This window comes from Calypte anna, chromosome 10 (genome assembly GCF_003957555.1).
Source record: "Calypte anna isolate BGI_N300 chromosome 10, bCalAnn1_v1.p, whole genome shotgun sequence".
Lineage (NCBI taxonomy): Eukaryota > Metazoa > Chordata > Aves > Apodiformes > Trochilidae > Calypte > Calypte anna.
The window spans coordinates 9,472,320-9,488,984 of NC_044256.1; the positions used below are offsets into that span (position 1 = coordinate 9,472,320).

General features: G+C 35.8%; 1 protein-coding gene across 1 annotated transcript in view; it reads left to right on the forward strand.

The window, feature by feature from the left end:
• The window catches only part of MYO5C (myosin VC), a 32,463-nt gene that overhangs the window by 11,081 nt on the left and 4,717 nt on the right, over window positions 1-16,665 (forward strand). The window contains exons 13-36 of the mRNA XM_030456852.1: window positions 262-387; window positions 1,021-1,104; window positions 1,730-1,864; window positions 2,197-2,294; window positions 2,999-3,085; window positions 3,171-3,282; window positions 4,224-4,435; window positions 5,080-5,245; window positions 5,634-5,780; window positions 6,365-6,529; window positions 6,755-6,848; window positions 7,410-7,473; window positions 8,640-8,820; window positions 9,390-9,483; window positions 10,313-10,376; window positions 10,463-10,543; window positions 10,940-11,120; window positions 11,877-11,971; window positions 12,806-12,868; window positions 13,061-13,226; window positions 13,463-13,550; window positions 14,274-14,369; window positions 15,283-15,437; window positions 16,490-16,579. Of these exons, the coding sequence (XP_030312712.1) occupies window positions 262-387; window positions 1,021-1,104; window positions 1,730-1,864; window positions 2,197-2,294; window positions 2,999-3,085; window positions 3,171-3,282; window positions 4,224-4,435; window positions 5,080-5,245; window positions 5,634-5,780; window positions 6,365-6,529; window positions 6,755-6,848; window positions 7,410-7,473; window positions 8,640-8,820; window positions 9,390-9,483; window positions 10,313-10,376; window positions 10,463-10,543; window positions 10,940-11,120; window positions 11,877-11,971; window positions 12,806-12,868; window positions 13,061-13,226; window positions 13,463-13,550; window positions 14,274-14,369; window positions 15,283-15,437; window positions 16,490-16,579 (2,844 nt within the window). The remainder of the gene's footprint in view (window positions 1-261; window positions 388-1,020; window positions 1,105-1,729; window positions 1,865-2,196; window positions 2,295-2,998; window positions 3,086-3,170; window positions 3,283-4,223; window positions 4,436-5,079; window positions 5,246-5,633; window positions 5,781-6,364; window positions 6,530-6,754; window positions 6,849-7,409; window positions 7,474-8,639; window positions 8,821-9,389; window positions 9,484-10,312; window positions 10,377-10,462; window positions 10,544-10,939; window positions 11,121-11,876; window positions 11,972-12,805; window positions 12,869-13,060; window positions 13,227-13,462; window positions 13,551-14,273; window positions 14,370-15,282; window positions 15,438-16,489; window positions 16,580-16,665) is intronic.

The window sequence follows — 16,665 nt, forward strand, 5'->3', positions numbered from 1 at the left end:
TCTGATTCCAGGTAGCATCCTCTGTCATAATCATTTAAGAGTCATGAGAGAATTAACTCTAATTAGCACTAATATGACCTTCTTCCCTAAAATTATTTCCTACAGGGAGCCACTGGCTACTCTAAAAGGACAAAACCTGGTTGTTATCAGGCCTCATAACTCACTGAAGATGCATTGTTCAGGCAGGATTTAATGATATCCACAAGTTTTGCTGCTTTTAGCAGAGTTTTGTTAAAAAGATTTCCCTTCTCCTATTTACAGTTGCCTCATGGAGCAGATGAAAACTGGCTTCAAAAGCTGTATAATAATTTTGTCAATAAAAACACACTCTTTGAAAAGCCAAGGATGTCAAACACATCTTTCATCATTCAACACTTTGCTGATAAGGTAGAGTGTAAACAACCCTCTTCTGTTTCACCCTGTTTCTAGCAGTACCTCATTCCAAAAAGAAACACATTTATAAAACAGAGGAAATATTAACCACACTTGTTTGGAACTTGTATAAAATCTATCTTCAATACTTAGTACTATTACTTATAGGCAATAGTACCTCTAACATGCCATTTAAACATAAAAAGGGCTTGGGTTATGAATTTATGAGTATAAAAATAAATTATCGAGATAAACAGGCAGCAAGTAAGTGCAATATATCAATAAAATCAATAAGATTGTAGTCTACACATTTTAGTCTCAGTTATTTTCCTTTCAAATGTAGTATTCTTTTCTTGGTATTTTGATTTCAAATAATAGAGTATATAATGAGAGGAGAAAGGAAATTCCTAATGAAAGCTGAATGAAATTGCAGTTGACAGTGGATTCAGACAGTTTCTCTGGCTTCTCAATCTGCATTATAGATGTATGCATGCTTTGCCATGATGAAATGGTCAAATCAGTGTTTCAGCCATTATGTTTAAGACCAAAAAAGACCCGCTGGCCACCACAGTTTAGACAGCAAAAATGTTTGCTTTGATAACTGTTCCTGTATTGCTGAAAAGCTAATTATTTCACCTCTTTGCACAGGTAGAATATAAATGTGAAGGATTTCTGGAAAAAAACAGAGATACAGTACATGAAGTGCTGATTGAAATCTTGAAAGAGAGCAAGGTTTGTGAACAAACAGCAATGGCTATTTTTCTAAATACCTGATTTTATTTGAATTAATCAACATTTTATTTTAAAAGATTTGTTCTGATAAAAAGATTTTTAAAATAGGTTGAATCAATTAATATAAATTTTATTAATATTCTACGAGTGTGTATTTTTAACCTTGAAATAACATACAAGATGAAAAAATACAGTATTCAACTTTTTCATAGATGTGCATTTACTTTGCTAGTTATGTTACTCTCTTTTGCTGTCACCCTTGAATAACATTTTGGAATCCTGGAAACTGAACAATTAACTAAATTTAATTTTTTTTAATCTATAGTCATTATTTCCAGTGTTGATAGGTGGCTTGTCATTAACACAAAATATTGTGAATATATATATGTATGTATATATTGTGAATATATTGTGAAAATATTGTGAATATTATGAAAATACAACATTAAATGTTGCAACTGTTTCTTTAATTGTTCTTTGTGGCTTAAAAATCCAATTCCAAGTCCTGCAATACCTGCCCTAAGCATTAAGATGATGGGTTGTATGTTACAGTAGATGTAATTTTTATTTAAATGATACTACAGTTACATAGTATTTAACTGCAAATCTTTCACCACACTTTTAGTTTCATCTGTGTGCAAATTTTTTCCAAGACAATCCAGTGTCCATTTCACCTTTCAGTTCAACTATAAGCATCAAATCTGCAAGACCTGTTCTTAAGTCACCCAACAAACACCTCCGAACCACTGTTGGCAGTAAGGTACTACATAAGCAAACTTTTCTGTGATGCTCATGCTTTTGGGGAAGTGCATTGGGCAGTCTGATACCTTGGTGCTGTACTCTAGTGCTGTTCACAGGCACAATCCAGTTCTCAGTACATCAGGGGGCAGCCATGGTCTGTGTTTAATTTATGTACAGGAGACTTCTGGGTACAGAGGGGCTGTTAAAATTCCTGCATTTAATTGCTAAAAGCTAACAATATCTCCCAGTGTCCAGCTAAAACCTAAGAAATAATTAAAACCCCTCAGATATTACTTTTTCCTTAGGTGTACATGTTTCATTGTCAAAACTGTTATGTCTGATATTTTCTAGTTCCGGAGTTCTTTGTCTTTACTCATGGTGACCCTCAATGCAACCACTCCTCATTATGTGCGATGCATAAAGCCAAATGATGAGAAGTTGCCTTTTGAGTGAGTATGTTAGAGGTGTGAGCTGTCACCTTTAAAATTAAAAGAGTATTTTTTCTGTTTCCCAGTAGGTACATGTCAGCAAGCTAAATCCTTATAGTCAAACAAATTCCCATACAGAACATGTTCTTCCTTTCAGGATAGCTGAACTAAAAAAAAAAAATATTTTTGTCTGATAAAAATAGAATCATACAGTAATAGTTATTGATAGCTTAAAAATCCTTTATTTTCCTAAAATTTTTAAAATCAGATATTAATATTTGAATACTTGTGATAACAAGTTCAGGGGAAAAGTTGTGCACTGTTGGTTTAAGTTCAATGGATGATTTATTCAAGTGTATTCACTCTTGTACAGTATGAATTAGCTCTGTTTCCCAACAGACTGCTGAGGGAATATATTTCTGTGTATGTTTTGCACTGAGAGTGGCATGATTCTTTGCCACTTGGTGATTTGAGTTTTCATGGTTAGTATTGAAGAGAAACAGGACTTTTCATAAGAGAAAAATAAATCCAGTCTTTTGTTTTGAGGCAGAAAAAGAAAACCCAGATACAACCTATCACATACTAAAAAAGCCACATAAGGCTCCATATAAAACACAGGGAGCCCTGCATCCTATGGGCAGAAGTAGAGATCCAGCTAGACAAATTATCATTATTATAGCAGGCCAAACCCAGTGAAAATGTAAAATATAATACTGCTTTTTTAGGTTTGATTCAAAAAGAGTGACTCAGCAGCTGAGAGCATGTGGTGTTTTGGAAACCATTCGGATCAGTGCACAGAGCTACCCATCCAGGTAGTGAGAGCAATGGGCCTTTTTATGTCAAAAAATACTGGGTGTCTCTTAAATAAGTTGCATTTGCTAACTTTTATTTTTCCAGGTGGACTTACATTGAGTTTTTCAGCCGTTACAGAATTCTTATGACACAGCAGGAACTCTCCATAAATGACAAAAAGCAGATTTGCAAGATTGTTTTGCAGAGGTTAATCCAGGTTAGTTTGTATGCATGGACCTAATATGTATTATAGCACCTGTTACCAATTAAAGATCTTTTTTGCCAAGAGTAGTATCTCCCTCCTCAAATAAGCAAGATATTTACATTATTCCTGTCTCCCCTGATTTAGTGTGTTGTGCACAGGCTGGCGAGTCACTGACTGTGTGATGTGACACACTCCTGGTGTGGCCCTAGATTTAACCTCTCTGTACTTGGTACCTTCACTTGTAAAATGGAAGATATATTATCTGTATTCATAAAACAAAGAATTACAATTGTTACACAATTGTCAAGTATTAGAAGTTTATGCCCACAAGAGGGCCTTTGATGGTGAAATGCATCATATTGGAGAAATGTTCCAAAAATGTGGTGATTGGCCTATGCTGCTACCTGTCAGGCTGGTCTGTAGTGATGAGGATGGTCTGGTCCAGCTGTTCAAGTCACTGTTGGTTGGGGCTGAGTTCAGCCTCAGGGATGTGAAAGACAAAACAGAGGTGTACTTGCAACATAAACCTCTAGGTCCAAGGATGAGAGCCTGAGCTTAGAAGCAACTTCTCCCCTGAGTTTTTGCTCACACAGCTGGCTGAGTCAAAGCCAGATGTGCACCAAAAGGCAGCATTGAGCCCGTGGTACCAGACTTGTAGCAGGGGGGTGAAGTGTTGTTTTCAAGGCCTTAATGATAAGTCCAGATCCTCCCTTTAATTAATTTCACATCTGCAGGGTGTGATTTCTGGATGTAATTCTCTGGTTCTTTCCTGTTCGTTGGATTTTCCCCCCACAGATTCCTATCTAAAAAGAAGGCAGAGAGGATATTCTTATTTAGCAAAATCATGTCATTTCAGAAGATCTTGCCTGAAGTGACAGTTTATAAAAGGCATAAAGTGTCTGGCCTAACATAGTAAACTAAACCCTTAATATCCCCATTGTTTTCTTTTGCAGGATCGTAATCAATATCAGTTTGGGAGAACAAAAATTTTCTTCAGAGCAGGACAGGTTGCTTACTTAGAAAAACTGCGATCAGATAAACTGAGACATGCCTGCATCATGATCCAGAAGAGTGTTCGAGGCTGGCTGCAGAGGAAGAAATTCCTCCAGATAAAACAAGCAGCTCTTGTGATCCAGCAGTATTTCCGAGGGCAGCGGACTGTACGGTACTTTGGGCTGATAAATGAATTTGCTGCTAGGCTGTGCCTATAGCAGGTCACACACTAATTTGGAAATCAGTTTTTTAAAGAATAACAATTCAGATTGTGTGTCCATTTCCTTTTAATTATGGACTTGAAAATGGTCAAGTTCTTCAGCTCAGCAGACTTCAAATGTTGTCTGCTGGATTCCTGAGAGGCTTGACTACCTCTAGGCTCAGTCCTTAGCTGAGGGTGACCCAGTTTTGGCTTGGGCTTACTGCTTAGCTTCAGCACCAGAGAAAAAATCAGGGAGCAGGAAGGAGAAGCAATTTACATGAGTCTGCAAAGTGGTGTGTACAAATTATTGTGAGGAATTACACAGCAGAGAAACTGAACCAGTCATTCACAAAGCAGACTGAGAGGTAGATGGCTTCATGTAGGCTTGGAAATTTTCAGAAATAGACCACCAGAAGAACTGATTGTGGAACAGATTTCAAAGATTGTGGGTAATTCCTTCTCTTTCACTTTGACTGAAGAAAAAAGCTGTATGGGGATGCATGTTTTCAATTTTTTTTTTTTTTTTTTTTTTTTTTTGTATGTGTAATTTGGCTAACTGAGAGAACAAGCATGAGAACTCTTTTGTGACCTAGGTCATTGTCTTTTGAATTCAGGCAAGCAATAACTGCAAGGACTCTGAAGCAAACATGGGCAGCCATCACTATTCAGAAATACTGTCGGGGTTACCTGGTCCGTAGACTTTGTCAGCTCATCCGTGTGGCTGCTGTAACAATTCAAGCTTACACAAGAGGATTTCTGGCAAGAAAAAAATATCAGAAGGTACAGTCTACCAGAAGTTTTATTTCAGTAACTGGAAACTGCATATGGTCGAGAGATGGAAAGAAGAGCAGTGATCTCTAACTTTTTACCTCTTGCACGTCTGGTTCTTGTACCTTCTGCCTTTTTTCTATAGTGTTACTGCAAAAATATACTGACTCAGTAGTTTATATCTAATCTATGAGCTGCCAAGAACTCTGTCTGGTTTATACTTGATGCAGATCATTTAATGAGATCACTACAGTGCTTCAAGTGTATCTACACTCTGGCTGTTTTGATACTTCTGTGGGAAGCGTTGTCATTACCAGTGTATTTAGATTCACATGATGCTATAATTGTTGCTGATTGAGACATAGCTAACCACAGACATATGTTAATATTTTTTTTAAAGATGCTTGAAGAACACAAGGCTGTGATCCTTCAGAAATATGCCCGGGCATGGCTTGCCAGGAGAAGATTTCAGAATATTCGTCGGTTTGTACTGAATATCCAACTTTCATACAGAGTTCAGCAGCTGCAGAAAAGGATAGAAGAAAAGGTGAGGGACACAAGACAGCTTATGATGTGGACTAGTTTTTTACTGTATGTGTTTTATCCAGAGCTCTCACATTGACTAGGGTTTGTATCAACTGCAATATCCATGCTTTACTTGACATGCCATGTAAGGAATGTTGTCCTTTATAATAAACCATTACCATTCTTCCTATATCCAGGTAAGAAGAATCATCCAGGATTTCCCTGTATTTTTGAGTTAGTTGTGCCAATCAGAGGAGTTTTCAATGAAGTTTGGTTTTTTTTTTTTTTAACTCTTTTTGAAGCAGTCCATCCAGCCTCTGGATGGGATTACTTCTATGAGGATGAAGGATGTGTGTGATACTGATGCAATACGTTTAGTAACTTTTGGGAATGCTGTATTATGTTTACTTAACAGCTTAGTTTTGAGAGCCAAAACATCTTTTAGTTTAGTTCTAGTCTAATGATGGAGACAATCCTTGCTTGAAATAATCTTGACTGGTATGGGCTGGTGAGCAGGAATGGGTCAGGTGCTTCCTTCAGAATTATACTGAACAGTTTCAGGTGCACATTTTCCTGGTTTCTTTTAACCTGTCTTGCTCACTGTAGAGTAGAGAAAATCATGGCTTGCTGGAACGCTTAACCAGTCTGGCTTCTACTCATGTGAGTGACATGGATACAATTCAGAAACTTGAAACAGATCTTGAAAAGTTAACTGCTCAAAAGAGGATGCATGAAGAGAAGGGGAAAAAATATAAAGAAGACAGCGAACAGGTAAATTTTAATTTCCATCTGGATGCATTTATTTTAGGTTAAATAATTTAGCAGCTACTAGATTTATCAAATGCATGATTCAAGAGTTACTCAGTAACTTCACTTATTAGGGGAGTGGAAGGGAAAGAGTAGAGTTCACATATGCTTATTAAATGTAATTCCTTCTGTGACCTATTTCTTCCCCCTTTGTAATATCTATATTATGCTTACTTTTTGTGTGTACAGAAAATGCTAAAACTTGAGAATCAGAATAAAGAATTAAAAGAACAGAAGGAGACCTTAGAAATAAAGCTCCAAGAAAAAACAGAGGAAATGAAAGGTAAGAAAACTAAAAGAAGTTTTAAAGGAGTTATAAAGGAGTTACAGTGGGGGAAAGCTGTAAAGTCAGATTTTCAGCAAAGGTAAATTACTTCTATTCTGATAAAAGCAATATAAATGCTTGATTTACAGTAAATTAAATTTTGTTCTCAGCTTCTCTTTCTTAAAACATGTAGTACAAATGCTTTTAATCTAACAAATTAAATTTGTTCTTTCAGTAGCAAAACCTGTCTACTTGTTATGTTCCCTGCCTTATGCACATGCATTCAAAATGTTGCTTCATCCTGGTTTCTTCACTGTACTGCTTTTAAGAATTTAATTTCAAAGGGCACATGAGATCAAGTATATTTTTGATGAATAACACTTTGAAGTTTCAGAAACCTTTTTATCCTATAGTATTACTTGTAAAATTCACTCTAATTTTTGCCTCATGAAAGGAATTTCAGCCTTAAAATATGTTAAGGTTTGCTCACTGAAAAGAACTTCTCATTGTGATCATACTATTTTAACAAATGCATATAACTGCATGAAGGTCTCTGAAATATGAAATATTTTTTGACAGAGAAAATGGATGACCTCACGAAGCAACTCTTCAATGATGTACGAAGAGAAGAAAACCAGAGATTGTAAGGAATCTGAATTTAACTGCTTTGAAACAGCATCCATTTTTTTTCTCTTTCCCTGCTTTTCTGTCTCCTGCTGTAAATGTATTATTATGCTCACATTGCTTAGGAATCTGCCTGTTCTTGGACATGCATGACAGTACTGAAGGACTTCATGTATACCTGAGAAAAAGCACGTGCTTGTGGGTCAGTCACATGCAGGAAATGATGTGGTAGACTTGAGAGTGTTCTTTTTCTTGCAGTTTCCCCCTTTTTTAACATGTCTTTCTGAGAACTGAAAGGAAGCACTGATCTTAATGGTTTCTTTGGATGTACCCTCAGAATTCAGTCCGGGCTGGAAGAGAAGGTGATGACTTGACCAGTGAGAATGCCTGTAAAGTGAATATTAAAGGAGACAACTGAAAGATTCAGCTTGAAGGAAAGGCAGTGTTGTTTGTAAAGGACATTTGGGTTTATCTCCCCTTTAGTATTTCATTTGCAGTAGTAGAAGTCCTGTTATTTAGCAATAAATGGTTATTTTTTCAGCACGCTTTTCTCAGATCAAGCGTTTATTTCTCAGTACCTCTTTCCCAGGGTAAGACAGAGAACTTTAGGTACCAGATAAGTGGTGTCCTCTCACGTCTGAAGAGTGCAATTGGTCTCTGCTCCTGAGGGCTGAAAGCTGTGTGGTGCTTGAGCTCAGTCTGAGTTCAGGTGTGAATATCTCCAGACTGTACTAAGAGGACTTTGCTAGTTTTTCTGTTTTGCCCATTGGCAATGTTATACTGGAATCCAGTCCATTCCAGCAGGAACCAGTAGAAAGTGGGAAGCTTCTAGCAATGTGCTATTGAAGGCTTCCTGTTGCTGTGTCCTCTTTCAGTGCTGACTGTGGTGATAAATGTAGCTTGGGTAGGCTAACTTTCAAAGAGTTAAGAGAATTGGCCTTTAGGTGGAAAAACTCAGTTTTGCCTTGAATTCAAACCTAATGAATTAGGTGTAGGGAAATCCAGGGACACTCTCATCCCATTATCTTTCATTTTGTAGCTGAGGATGTAGCATAGTGTTTTCAAGTAATCATGTTTTAATTAAGTTTTCTTCAATGAAGCACATCTTTCAAATTAAAACAAAGCCAAAGCCCACTTTTTCACTTATGAATGTAGAAAAATCAAACTTTTCATTTTCTTGTGTAGGATACTTGAGAAAAATTTCCAGAATCAGAAGCAGGACTATGAAAACGAGATTGAGTTGCTCAAGGGAGAAATTAAGGTTCTAAGAGAAGAAAAAACTCAGCTACAAGATCAAATTCAGCAAGAAATTGTCATTCAAGATGGCTTGAAAATGGAAGTAGGACAACTCACAAAACAAGCACAGGTAAAGTATGAAGCCTTTAATTCTGGAGTCTTTGCTAAATAACACAAGTAGAGAATGTGGATGTTTTATTTAGAGTTTATCTTCAATAATTTTACCTTCAGTGCATTTTTAGAAGACAATTAGTTAATTATCTATATTTGATACACCACTGTGTTCATAGTTTTCATGTAGTACACAATATGAATAAGTTATTGCTTGCAGAAATAAGTGCATGTTTTGAAAAGTGATTGCACCTGAATATTTATACCTTGATATGAGTGGATCTTTTTTTCCCTTCTTTTTCCAAGGAACTGTTAGTTTCTCAGGAGATTTTTCATACATGTAGCTTTTTTTAATGTGAACTTGACAATGGTAAGTTTGTGCAAGGTCACATTTTTTTTCTCCATTCCATGACACAGATGTTTCTTTACTATGTCATTTTACTGTCTGCTTTGATGCCTGAGAAGCAAGGCTTTTAAGTCTTATACCATTTGAAAGTGTTCTTAATTATTATTATCTTTATGGTTTAAATGATACTCAGACCTTGTCATTCACTCCTTACCTCAGTCTAAAACTTTTGTCTGATTCAGAAAATACCTGAGCTGCAAAAGGAAATTGAACTGCTGCAGACCCAAAAATTGGATGTTGAAAAGCAGGCCCAGACACAGAAGAGAGAATTGAGGGGTAAGCTCCATACTTGGTAATTCAGAGAATTTACCAAGAACAAAGTGAACCAAGCCAATTTAAACTGATTTCTTCCACCTTACCTTTGAGAAAACCCCAGTTCTCTTTCCCATCCCATTGTGTTTTCATTTTATTCATTCCTTTACTCAAAAGAGAGGAGGAAAACCCAGCAGGTGAGTTTTAGAAAGTGATTGCTGAATACTGAGATTCTCCCTTTGAGGAAACTCTGATTTCAAACATTTATCCTGTGTGTTTAAAAATCAATAATAGTAATTTAAATTTTACACTGAATTAAACAAGTAGCTTGTAGGGACCCAAGAATATGGAATTGATACATTATCTAGCTTTCAGTCATCCTGTCTTTAGCCTTGGGTCCAAAATATCAAATACACAAATAATGTGCTGAGGTGGGTTCCCTTTGGGAAAAGAGATTTATTAAGAAGCAGTACTTTGTGTGCTTTGTGCAGTGCAAACAATGTTATAAAGCAAATCTGGATCTGCAGCATTTGAGGTAGTAACCTGGTACTAGATGACAGATCTGTACAACTCAAGCAGTTCTCCAGATTCAAACCAGAATGATGTAACTTTGCATTGAAAGTTTGATGTGTTCAGGAAAAAAGCAATGGTGGTGTCTACCTTATCTAGCTCACCTGTCCAGAAGTAAAACTACAGGCCTCATCATATTCTTGTGGTAAATCAGATCTATTTACTGAGTAACAGGAAAGAACCTTGTAGATTTAGGAAGAGGTTTGTTTGATTTTTACAATCAAACTTGATTTGAAATGTGCAGAGAAAATAATTTATGTTATAAACTTTGTGTTTTTAACAGAAAAAATGTCAGAAGTTACAAAACAGCTTCTTGAAAGTTATGATTTTGAGGATGTAAGAAGCAGGTAATTTTGTTCTGAGGTTCCTTTTTAAAAGCTTCAGAAATGAGTTTTGTTTGCCTGCACACTGATGATACTGGCTTGTATTCTAGACTCTCTACAGAGGATTTGGAGCACTTAAATGAGGATGGAGAACTCTGGTTTGCTTATGAAGGCTTAAAAAAAGCTACAAGGTTAGTTCAGCTCTTCAATGTTTTCATAAATTAAAGCTATGAAATAAATGGAAAAATCAATGGGTAGTTACTTTGACAGAACAATACTGAAAATCTGTTTAAGGATAAACAAACACTACATTATATGACTGGTTGAGCAGCTTAAAATTACTTTTTAACAAACTTTTACTAAATCAGTGAGATAAGTGAGTATGTGTCAGCCAGAGAAATGTGTTTCCTCTGATATATCATGCATAACTTTCAAGTTCCCTAACGTACAGCTGATGTAATGGAATGTCTGCATGACAGGACTTTGTTTTCACTTTATATTAAATTGCCCATTGCAGTGAGGTTGGACTGTATCTGCCATGTTTCTTCCTTTTTTTTTTTTTTTTTTTTTTTTTTTTTTTTTAACAGAGTATTAGAAAGCCATTTTCAGTCTCAGAAAGAAATATATGAAAAGGAAATTGAAGGTTTGAACTTTAAAGTTGAACATCTTAGCCAAGATATTAATCATCTACAAAAATTATTTCGAGAGGAAAATGACATAAATGATGGTATTCGACTTGAAGTTAGCAGGCTGACTTCAGAAAATATGGTAAGATCAAGATGAAGTAAAGCAAAGTATGTTTTATTATTTACTAATAAAATCCAAATGTGTCGGTGGCACTAAGCTGACAAAATCTTGCAGTCATATCCTTGAAATCTCAAGGCTGAAAAGTTCTGTGATTTGTTAGTCAAAAAACAGTCTGTGGGATTTCTGGTGTTCAGAGGTTGGTCCAGTTCTGAGTCTCTCCCCACCAGAGGGCACCTATGTGTATCAAGATGCTAACACCCCATGGGGAAGTCTTAGTAGCAGCAGTGTGTAAAACCTACCTAACACAGGGAAGGGCTATTATTCTGGAAGATAGCACATACAAGATTATTCATCTGCTGAGTGAAAAATAACTAAAGACATATTTTCAAAACTAAGTAGCTAAAATAAAAAATATAAGGAAAAGTTACTTATAAATATATTTTTAAAAAATTATTTAATAACACTGAGGGTTTTTCTGATGCTAATTGAGCTAGGGAAATTTAAGCCACAGTGTAATTTAACTTAAACTAGAACAGAAGGATTGTATTACTGCACCAGTGCAAACATTTAGCTAGCTCACTATTTGATTTTTAGGGTGGTCAGCAGATACCTCCAGAAAAATTAAACAAGTCAGGCAAGCAGCAAGCAGTGCTCACTCAGTGTCTCCCCAGCCTTTAACTAACTGCAGCTGAAGGTCTTCCAGTGTCATAGGAAGTATTGCAGACATTTGAAAAGAAAGAAGGGACTGAAATATGCAAATCTCCTTTTTCTCAAAAGGTGATCCCAGATCTTAAAAATCAAGTTTCTGAACTTGAAAATCAAAAATTAGATCTTGAAAACCGTCTTCAAGAGCAGACTATAAAGTTGAAAGGTAAAGTACTGGTATGGTACCTAGTCTTACAGCTGTTTAAAATGAGCATGATGGATTCTCTATATTTAAATTGTTAAAAGCTGAAGCAATATTATCTGATAACATCACTGCCTTATTACTCTTGTGCTAGTAAAATGTAAGAAACCAAATGAAAAAAAACCTGTCCTGTACTTATGTACTTCTGCAGTTCTATGTCTGTTAGTGACATAAGAATAGAGACTTAACAATAAAATATATGCAATTATGTGTCTTTCTTTTTTTTTTTTTTTTTTAACACCTTTTTTAGGTTATTCAGTTCTAAGGTTTGATGTATGCAAATATATTCAACAGGGCTCTGCTAAGGATACGTATAATGGAGTATGCCCTTTGGAAACAGCCATAAAAAGGAAAGAAGTTTTATGACTTAAGGAATACTCTGTGAGGTGGAGTTCAGAGGGTGCTGAAAAATTCAGAGTAGGAAGCAGAGTGAGAAGTTCTGCTGAACTGGCTTGTTTGAAACTTCTCAATTTAGGACAACCTACTTTCCTGAGGTTGCTGAATCTCTGTTACCTGTAGCCTCTTCCTAGACAAATGATTGAAAACTTGCAAGTAGTTTTATGGCCACCTGCAAGGAATTAGTAGTGTCAAAATTCTCTTTTCCACATAATTTTCTATGTGTTGTGCAGTAGTCAGATACTTCTCTGACACATTATTTAGCACGTCGTTCAATTTTGTTAGATGAAACAAAATTATGATTGTAAGAAGAGATTTACTGAATACTCTTACAAAGCAGTAATCTGTGCTTTTGTTGTGTTTTTTTTTTCTTCTGTGGATTTTGTTGCTAATTAATACTGAAAAAAATGGAAGAGATGTCTGATCGGCTGCATTACGAGCTAGAAGGGGATAGAGCACAAAGACAGTAAGTTGTGGCTTGGTTGGTTGTGTTTTTTTTTTTTTAATAATAAATGTAATTGCCACAAGCTGAGGTAACAAAGTTACTTAATGTGCAGCATGCAATGTAAGATTTGCAGTTAATAAGTAAAGGGCAAATATGATATAACTGATTTAGTGAAAGAAGAAGAGACAAAGTTTCCTGTCCATCTGTTTTTAGAACAAATGAGGCACAGAATGAAATAGACATGAAAGAAAAAGAGAAACTGAAAAACACAAACCAAGAAATTGAGGGGCTGAGCAATGGTGTGATGCAAGATGAAACCCAGGATGAAGTAAAAAGCAAGATAAAGCAAGAAACTGCTCGTCTTACTGTGGAAAACATGGTGAGGGAATTTCACTGTCATTAAGAAACCTTGAAATGCAGGATAAAAAGAAGGAAATAATGGTTTAATTGCATGGCATAATGTTTTCTCACGTGGTGGAGAAAAAAATACATGAATGTTTCATGTGTCTTCTGCCAAATATAAGTAAAAGCACATCATAGTGCCAATAAAATGTAGCAATAGATTATTTTTTTTAATTGTGGTTACTCTAAACTCATTGCCTTTGACTATTACAGGATCTAGAAGAAAAACTAGACATGAAAGATAGAATAATAAAAAAACTGGAGGATCAGATCAAAACTCTTACAAAGACTATTGAAAAAAGTAAGATATTGTTACTTTTATTTTTAATAAAGATTTGGATGTTGAGTGTGTATTTGAAAGAAAGTGTACTTTAAAAAAAGAAAAAGGTAGGGTTTGGTTAGAAATTAGTAGCCTCAGAAAAGAGTGCCAGGGAACCATCAACACAAAGTATACAAAAAAAGACCCTACCTGTGTTTTTTTTTCCAGTGAAACATTGGCTACATGTGGGACTTAGACTGTATGATAAAGGTTTATGCCAGGGGCACCAGGTTTTGTCAACAAAAGTTAATACATGCCCTCACACAACTGTGAGCCAACAGAATGGTAGTTTTGCAGCAGATGAGTAGCACTTCTCATTACCTTCACATGGCAATTGGTTCCTGATTAGAAATCAGTTTGTACAAATTTCTTGTGTAGCAAGTAATTCTTCACTGTAGAATGCACCTCAAAACATGGCAGAGGTGACTAATGAAGAGCTGTATTGGGTTTTTTTGGTTTTTTTTTTCATTTTTTGGTCATACTAGTGCAAGTCTGAGTTCACTGAGTCCAATAAAACTGATCACACTGATAATATAAATGTTATTTAACTCATAATGCTAGGAACCATAGGCTAAGAATGTTATAGAGACTGGTGTCCACACCCTTGTTTATTACAGATAAAACTGCTTGTCTCCCATGGTCTGTTCCCATGTGGATGTTAGCTTAGCCATTTACCTGCAGTAACTGTGCTTTTGTGTTTGACAGCTGAAGCTCATGTGCCACCTTTGTCCAAAGAGTACATTGGAATGATGGAGTACAAAAAAGAGGATGAAGAAAGGATTGTTCAAAATCTGATCCTAGGTATTTTAGTAACTCTTCAAATGTTACCAGTAGTCAATGATACTGAGTGTAGAACACTACTACAGAATCTGTGAATTGCTGTATTTCACTTATGATCAAAGTTGCCTTTTATCTGCTCTCTTAACACCGATACAGCTTGGGGGCTCTATGTTGCCTTTTTTCTACTGCCAGTCCTTTCATAGACAAAAGTGCTTAACTGCATAAAAATAATTTGTCTGACTCTACATAACACTGACTCTATTATCTTTCTTCTTATTTGTTCACTTACAAAGCTATAAATCTCATGAGCACTTCGTGGACTTGAATTTACATTCTTCCTGTCATCTGCTAAGTCTGTAGGTCATTATCCTCACATCTCTGTGTGATGAATTACTCTGCTGTCTGTCCTTTCCATATCATTCTCTTCACTGAAGGGAACTGTACTTTCATCTGTCTTTTAGAGAATTCTGTCCTTCCTCTGAGTTACTACACAATATCAATCTTACTGCCAAGCCAGCTCTTTGCCTTAGCTTATAATTAATGCTAAATGCAACAATTTTTCCATGTAGATTAGTGCTTTTATGAACTACAGTTTTCTCACATGCTTCAGCTTTATGGTTGTTTATTTTTCTGTGAGCAAAGGTATATCATTAAGCAGTGCCAGAATTTGGTGGGGCCTCCTGTGGGCAGTTAAATACAAATTGCTTTTCAAGTTGTTCTGTCTGGAACAGCCCTTGCTGGACCTGAGAATTTGCTACAATACTCTCCTATTGCTCTGGGAAACTTAATTATTCTTTATATGAACAAGCCTGTTACAGAACTTTACAGAAACAATCTATTAGTCACTAAATCAGTTATCAACAGACTGGTCACTGAAGAAATAAACTCCATATGAATTTTTATATAATGAACCTGATGATGTTCCTTTATGCAGATTTAAAGCCACGTGGAGTTGTAGTTAACATGATACCTGGCCTTCCAGCTCACATCCTATTCATGTGTGTGAGGTATGCAGATTATCTAACTGATGCTGACATGCTGAAATCTTTCATGAATGTAACCATTGATGGAATAAAAGAAGTTGTTAAGGTAGGAATTTTGTTTGGCTGTACAGTACTTCTTGATTTCTAATGTAAGGTTTACAAGATGGAGGCATAGTATCTGTGGAATACTCATATTTCATTTGCTAGTCTTCCTATGATGGAAAAATAATTATAAGTGACACTTCTTGAGCTTTGTAGTAGTATCTCTGTGAAGCCTTGAGGTAAGATTCTATTGTGCTGAACACAGAATGCATTAACATAAATTATTTTTATGAGCTTGTCGACAAAACAATTTAAAGTATTTTACATTTTACAATGAGTAACTAATCAGATGAAGTCCACCTGTGTTTTCAGCACTGGTAAAAGTCAGTTGGACAGAAATGAAGGTCAGTATGTTCAGTAGCAGACAGGTATCAGAATTTTAAGAGGATTTTACACTGCTGTTCTACTTGTGCAATGGTTTTTTAAAACATCATTTGGTACAGCAACTTTAGTACCTAAATGATTAAAGTTATCTTGACAGCTAGGTTACAAAATCAAGTTATAAACATGAATTGTTAGCCTGTTGTCTCATCTGCATAACAAACTCAACTATGTGAATGCTTTATTATGGATCTATAATGAAATAAAACCCAAAATTGTACCAGAGTTTATCCATTAGAAAAGCTTGTGCTTACTTAGCTAACAAAAATAAACTAAGGCATAGTTTGTATTAAAACACAGACTTGTGTTTGTATGTTTATATGTTAGGTAAGTTCTGTTTGTGTAGCAGGCATTGTTCACCCTTTTTTTGCAGGAAGGTCCCCAGTACACAACAGTACAGGTAGACATGTGTAAAACTGTTTGGTTCAGACTTGTTCATCCAGGTTGCCACTTAGGAATACTTAAACAGTGTAAACCAGATGAAAGAGGGATCTTTGCTGTATGTATGTTAGCAGAAAAACCCAGCATGACTTGTTCAGCTAGCATGTGAGAGATGCTGGATGCTCGTTCTGCTACATGTGGGCTCTATTATACCAATTCTTTAATGGTCTTAAGTTTAATTATTAACTTCATGAGACTCTGACATTATGAGGCTGTGCTGCTGGTCATTTTCAGGAACATTCAGAAGACTTTGAGATGCTGTCCTTCTGGCTTTCCAATACCTATTATTTCCTTAACTGTTTGAAGCAGTACAGTGGAGAAGAGGTAGGACTGATTTCAGCAAGAAATTCCATTTCTTTACTTGTGACAGACTTTAATTTGAATTAAAAATAGTGATACTAGATAATTGC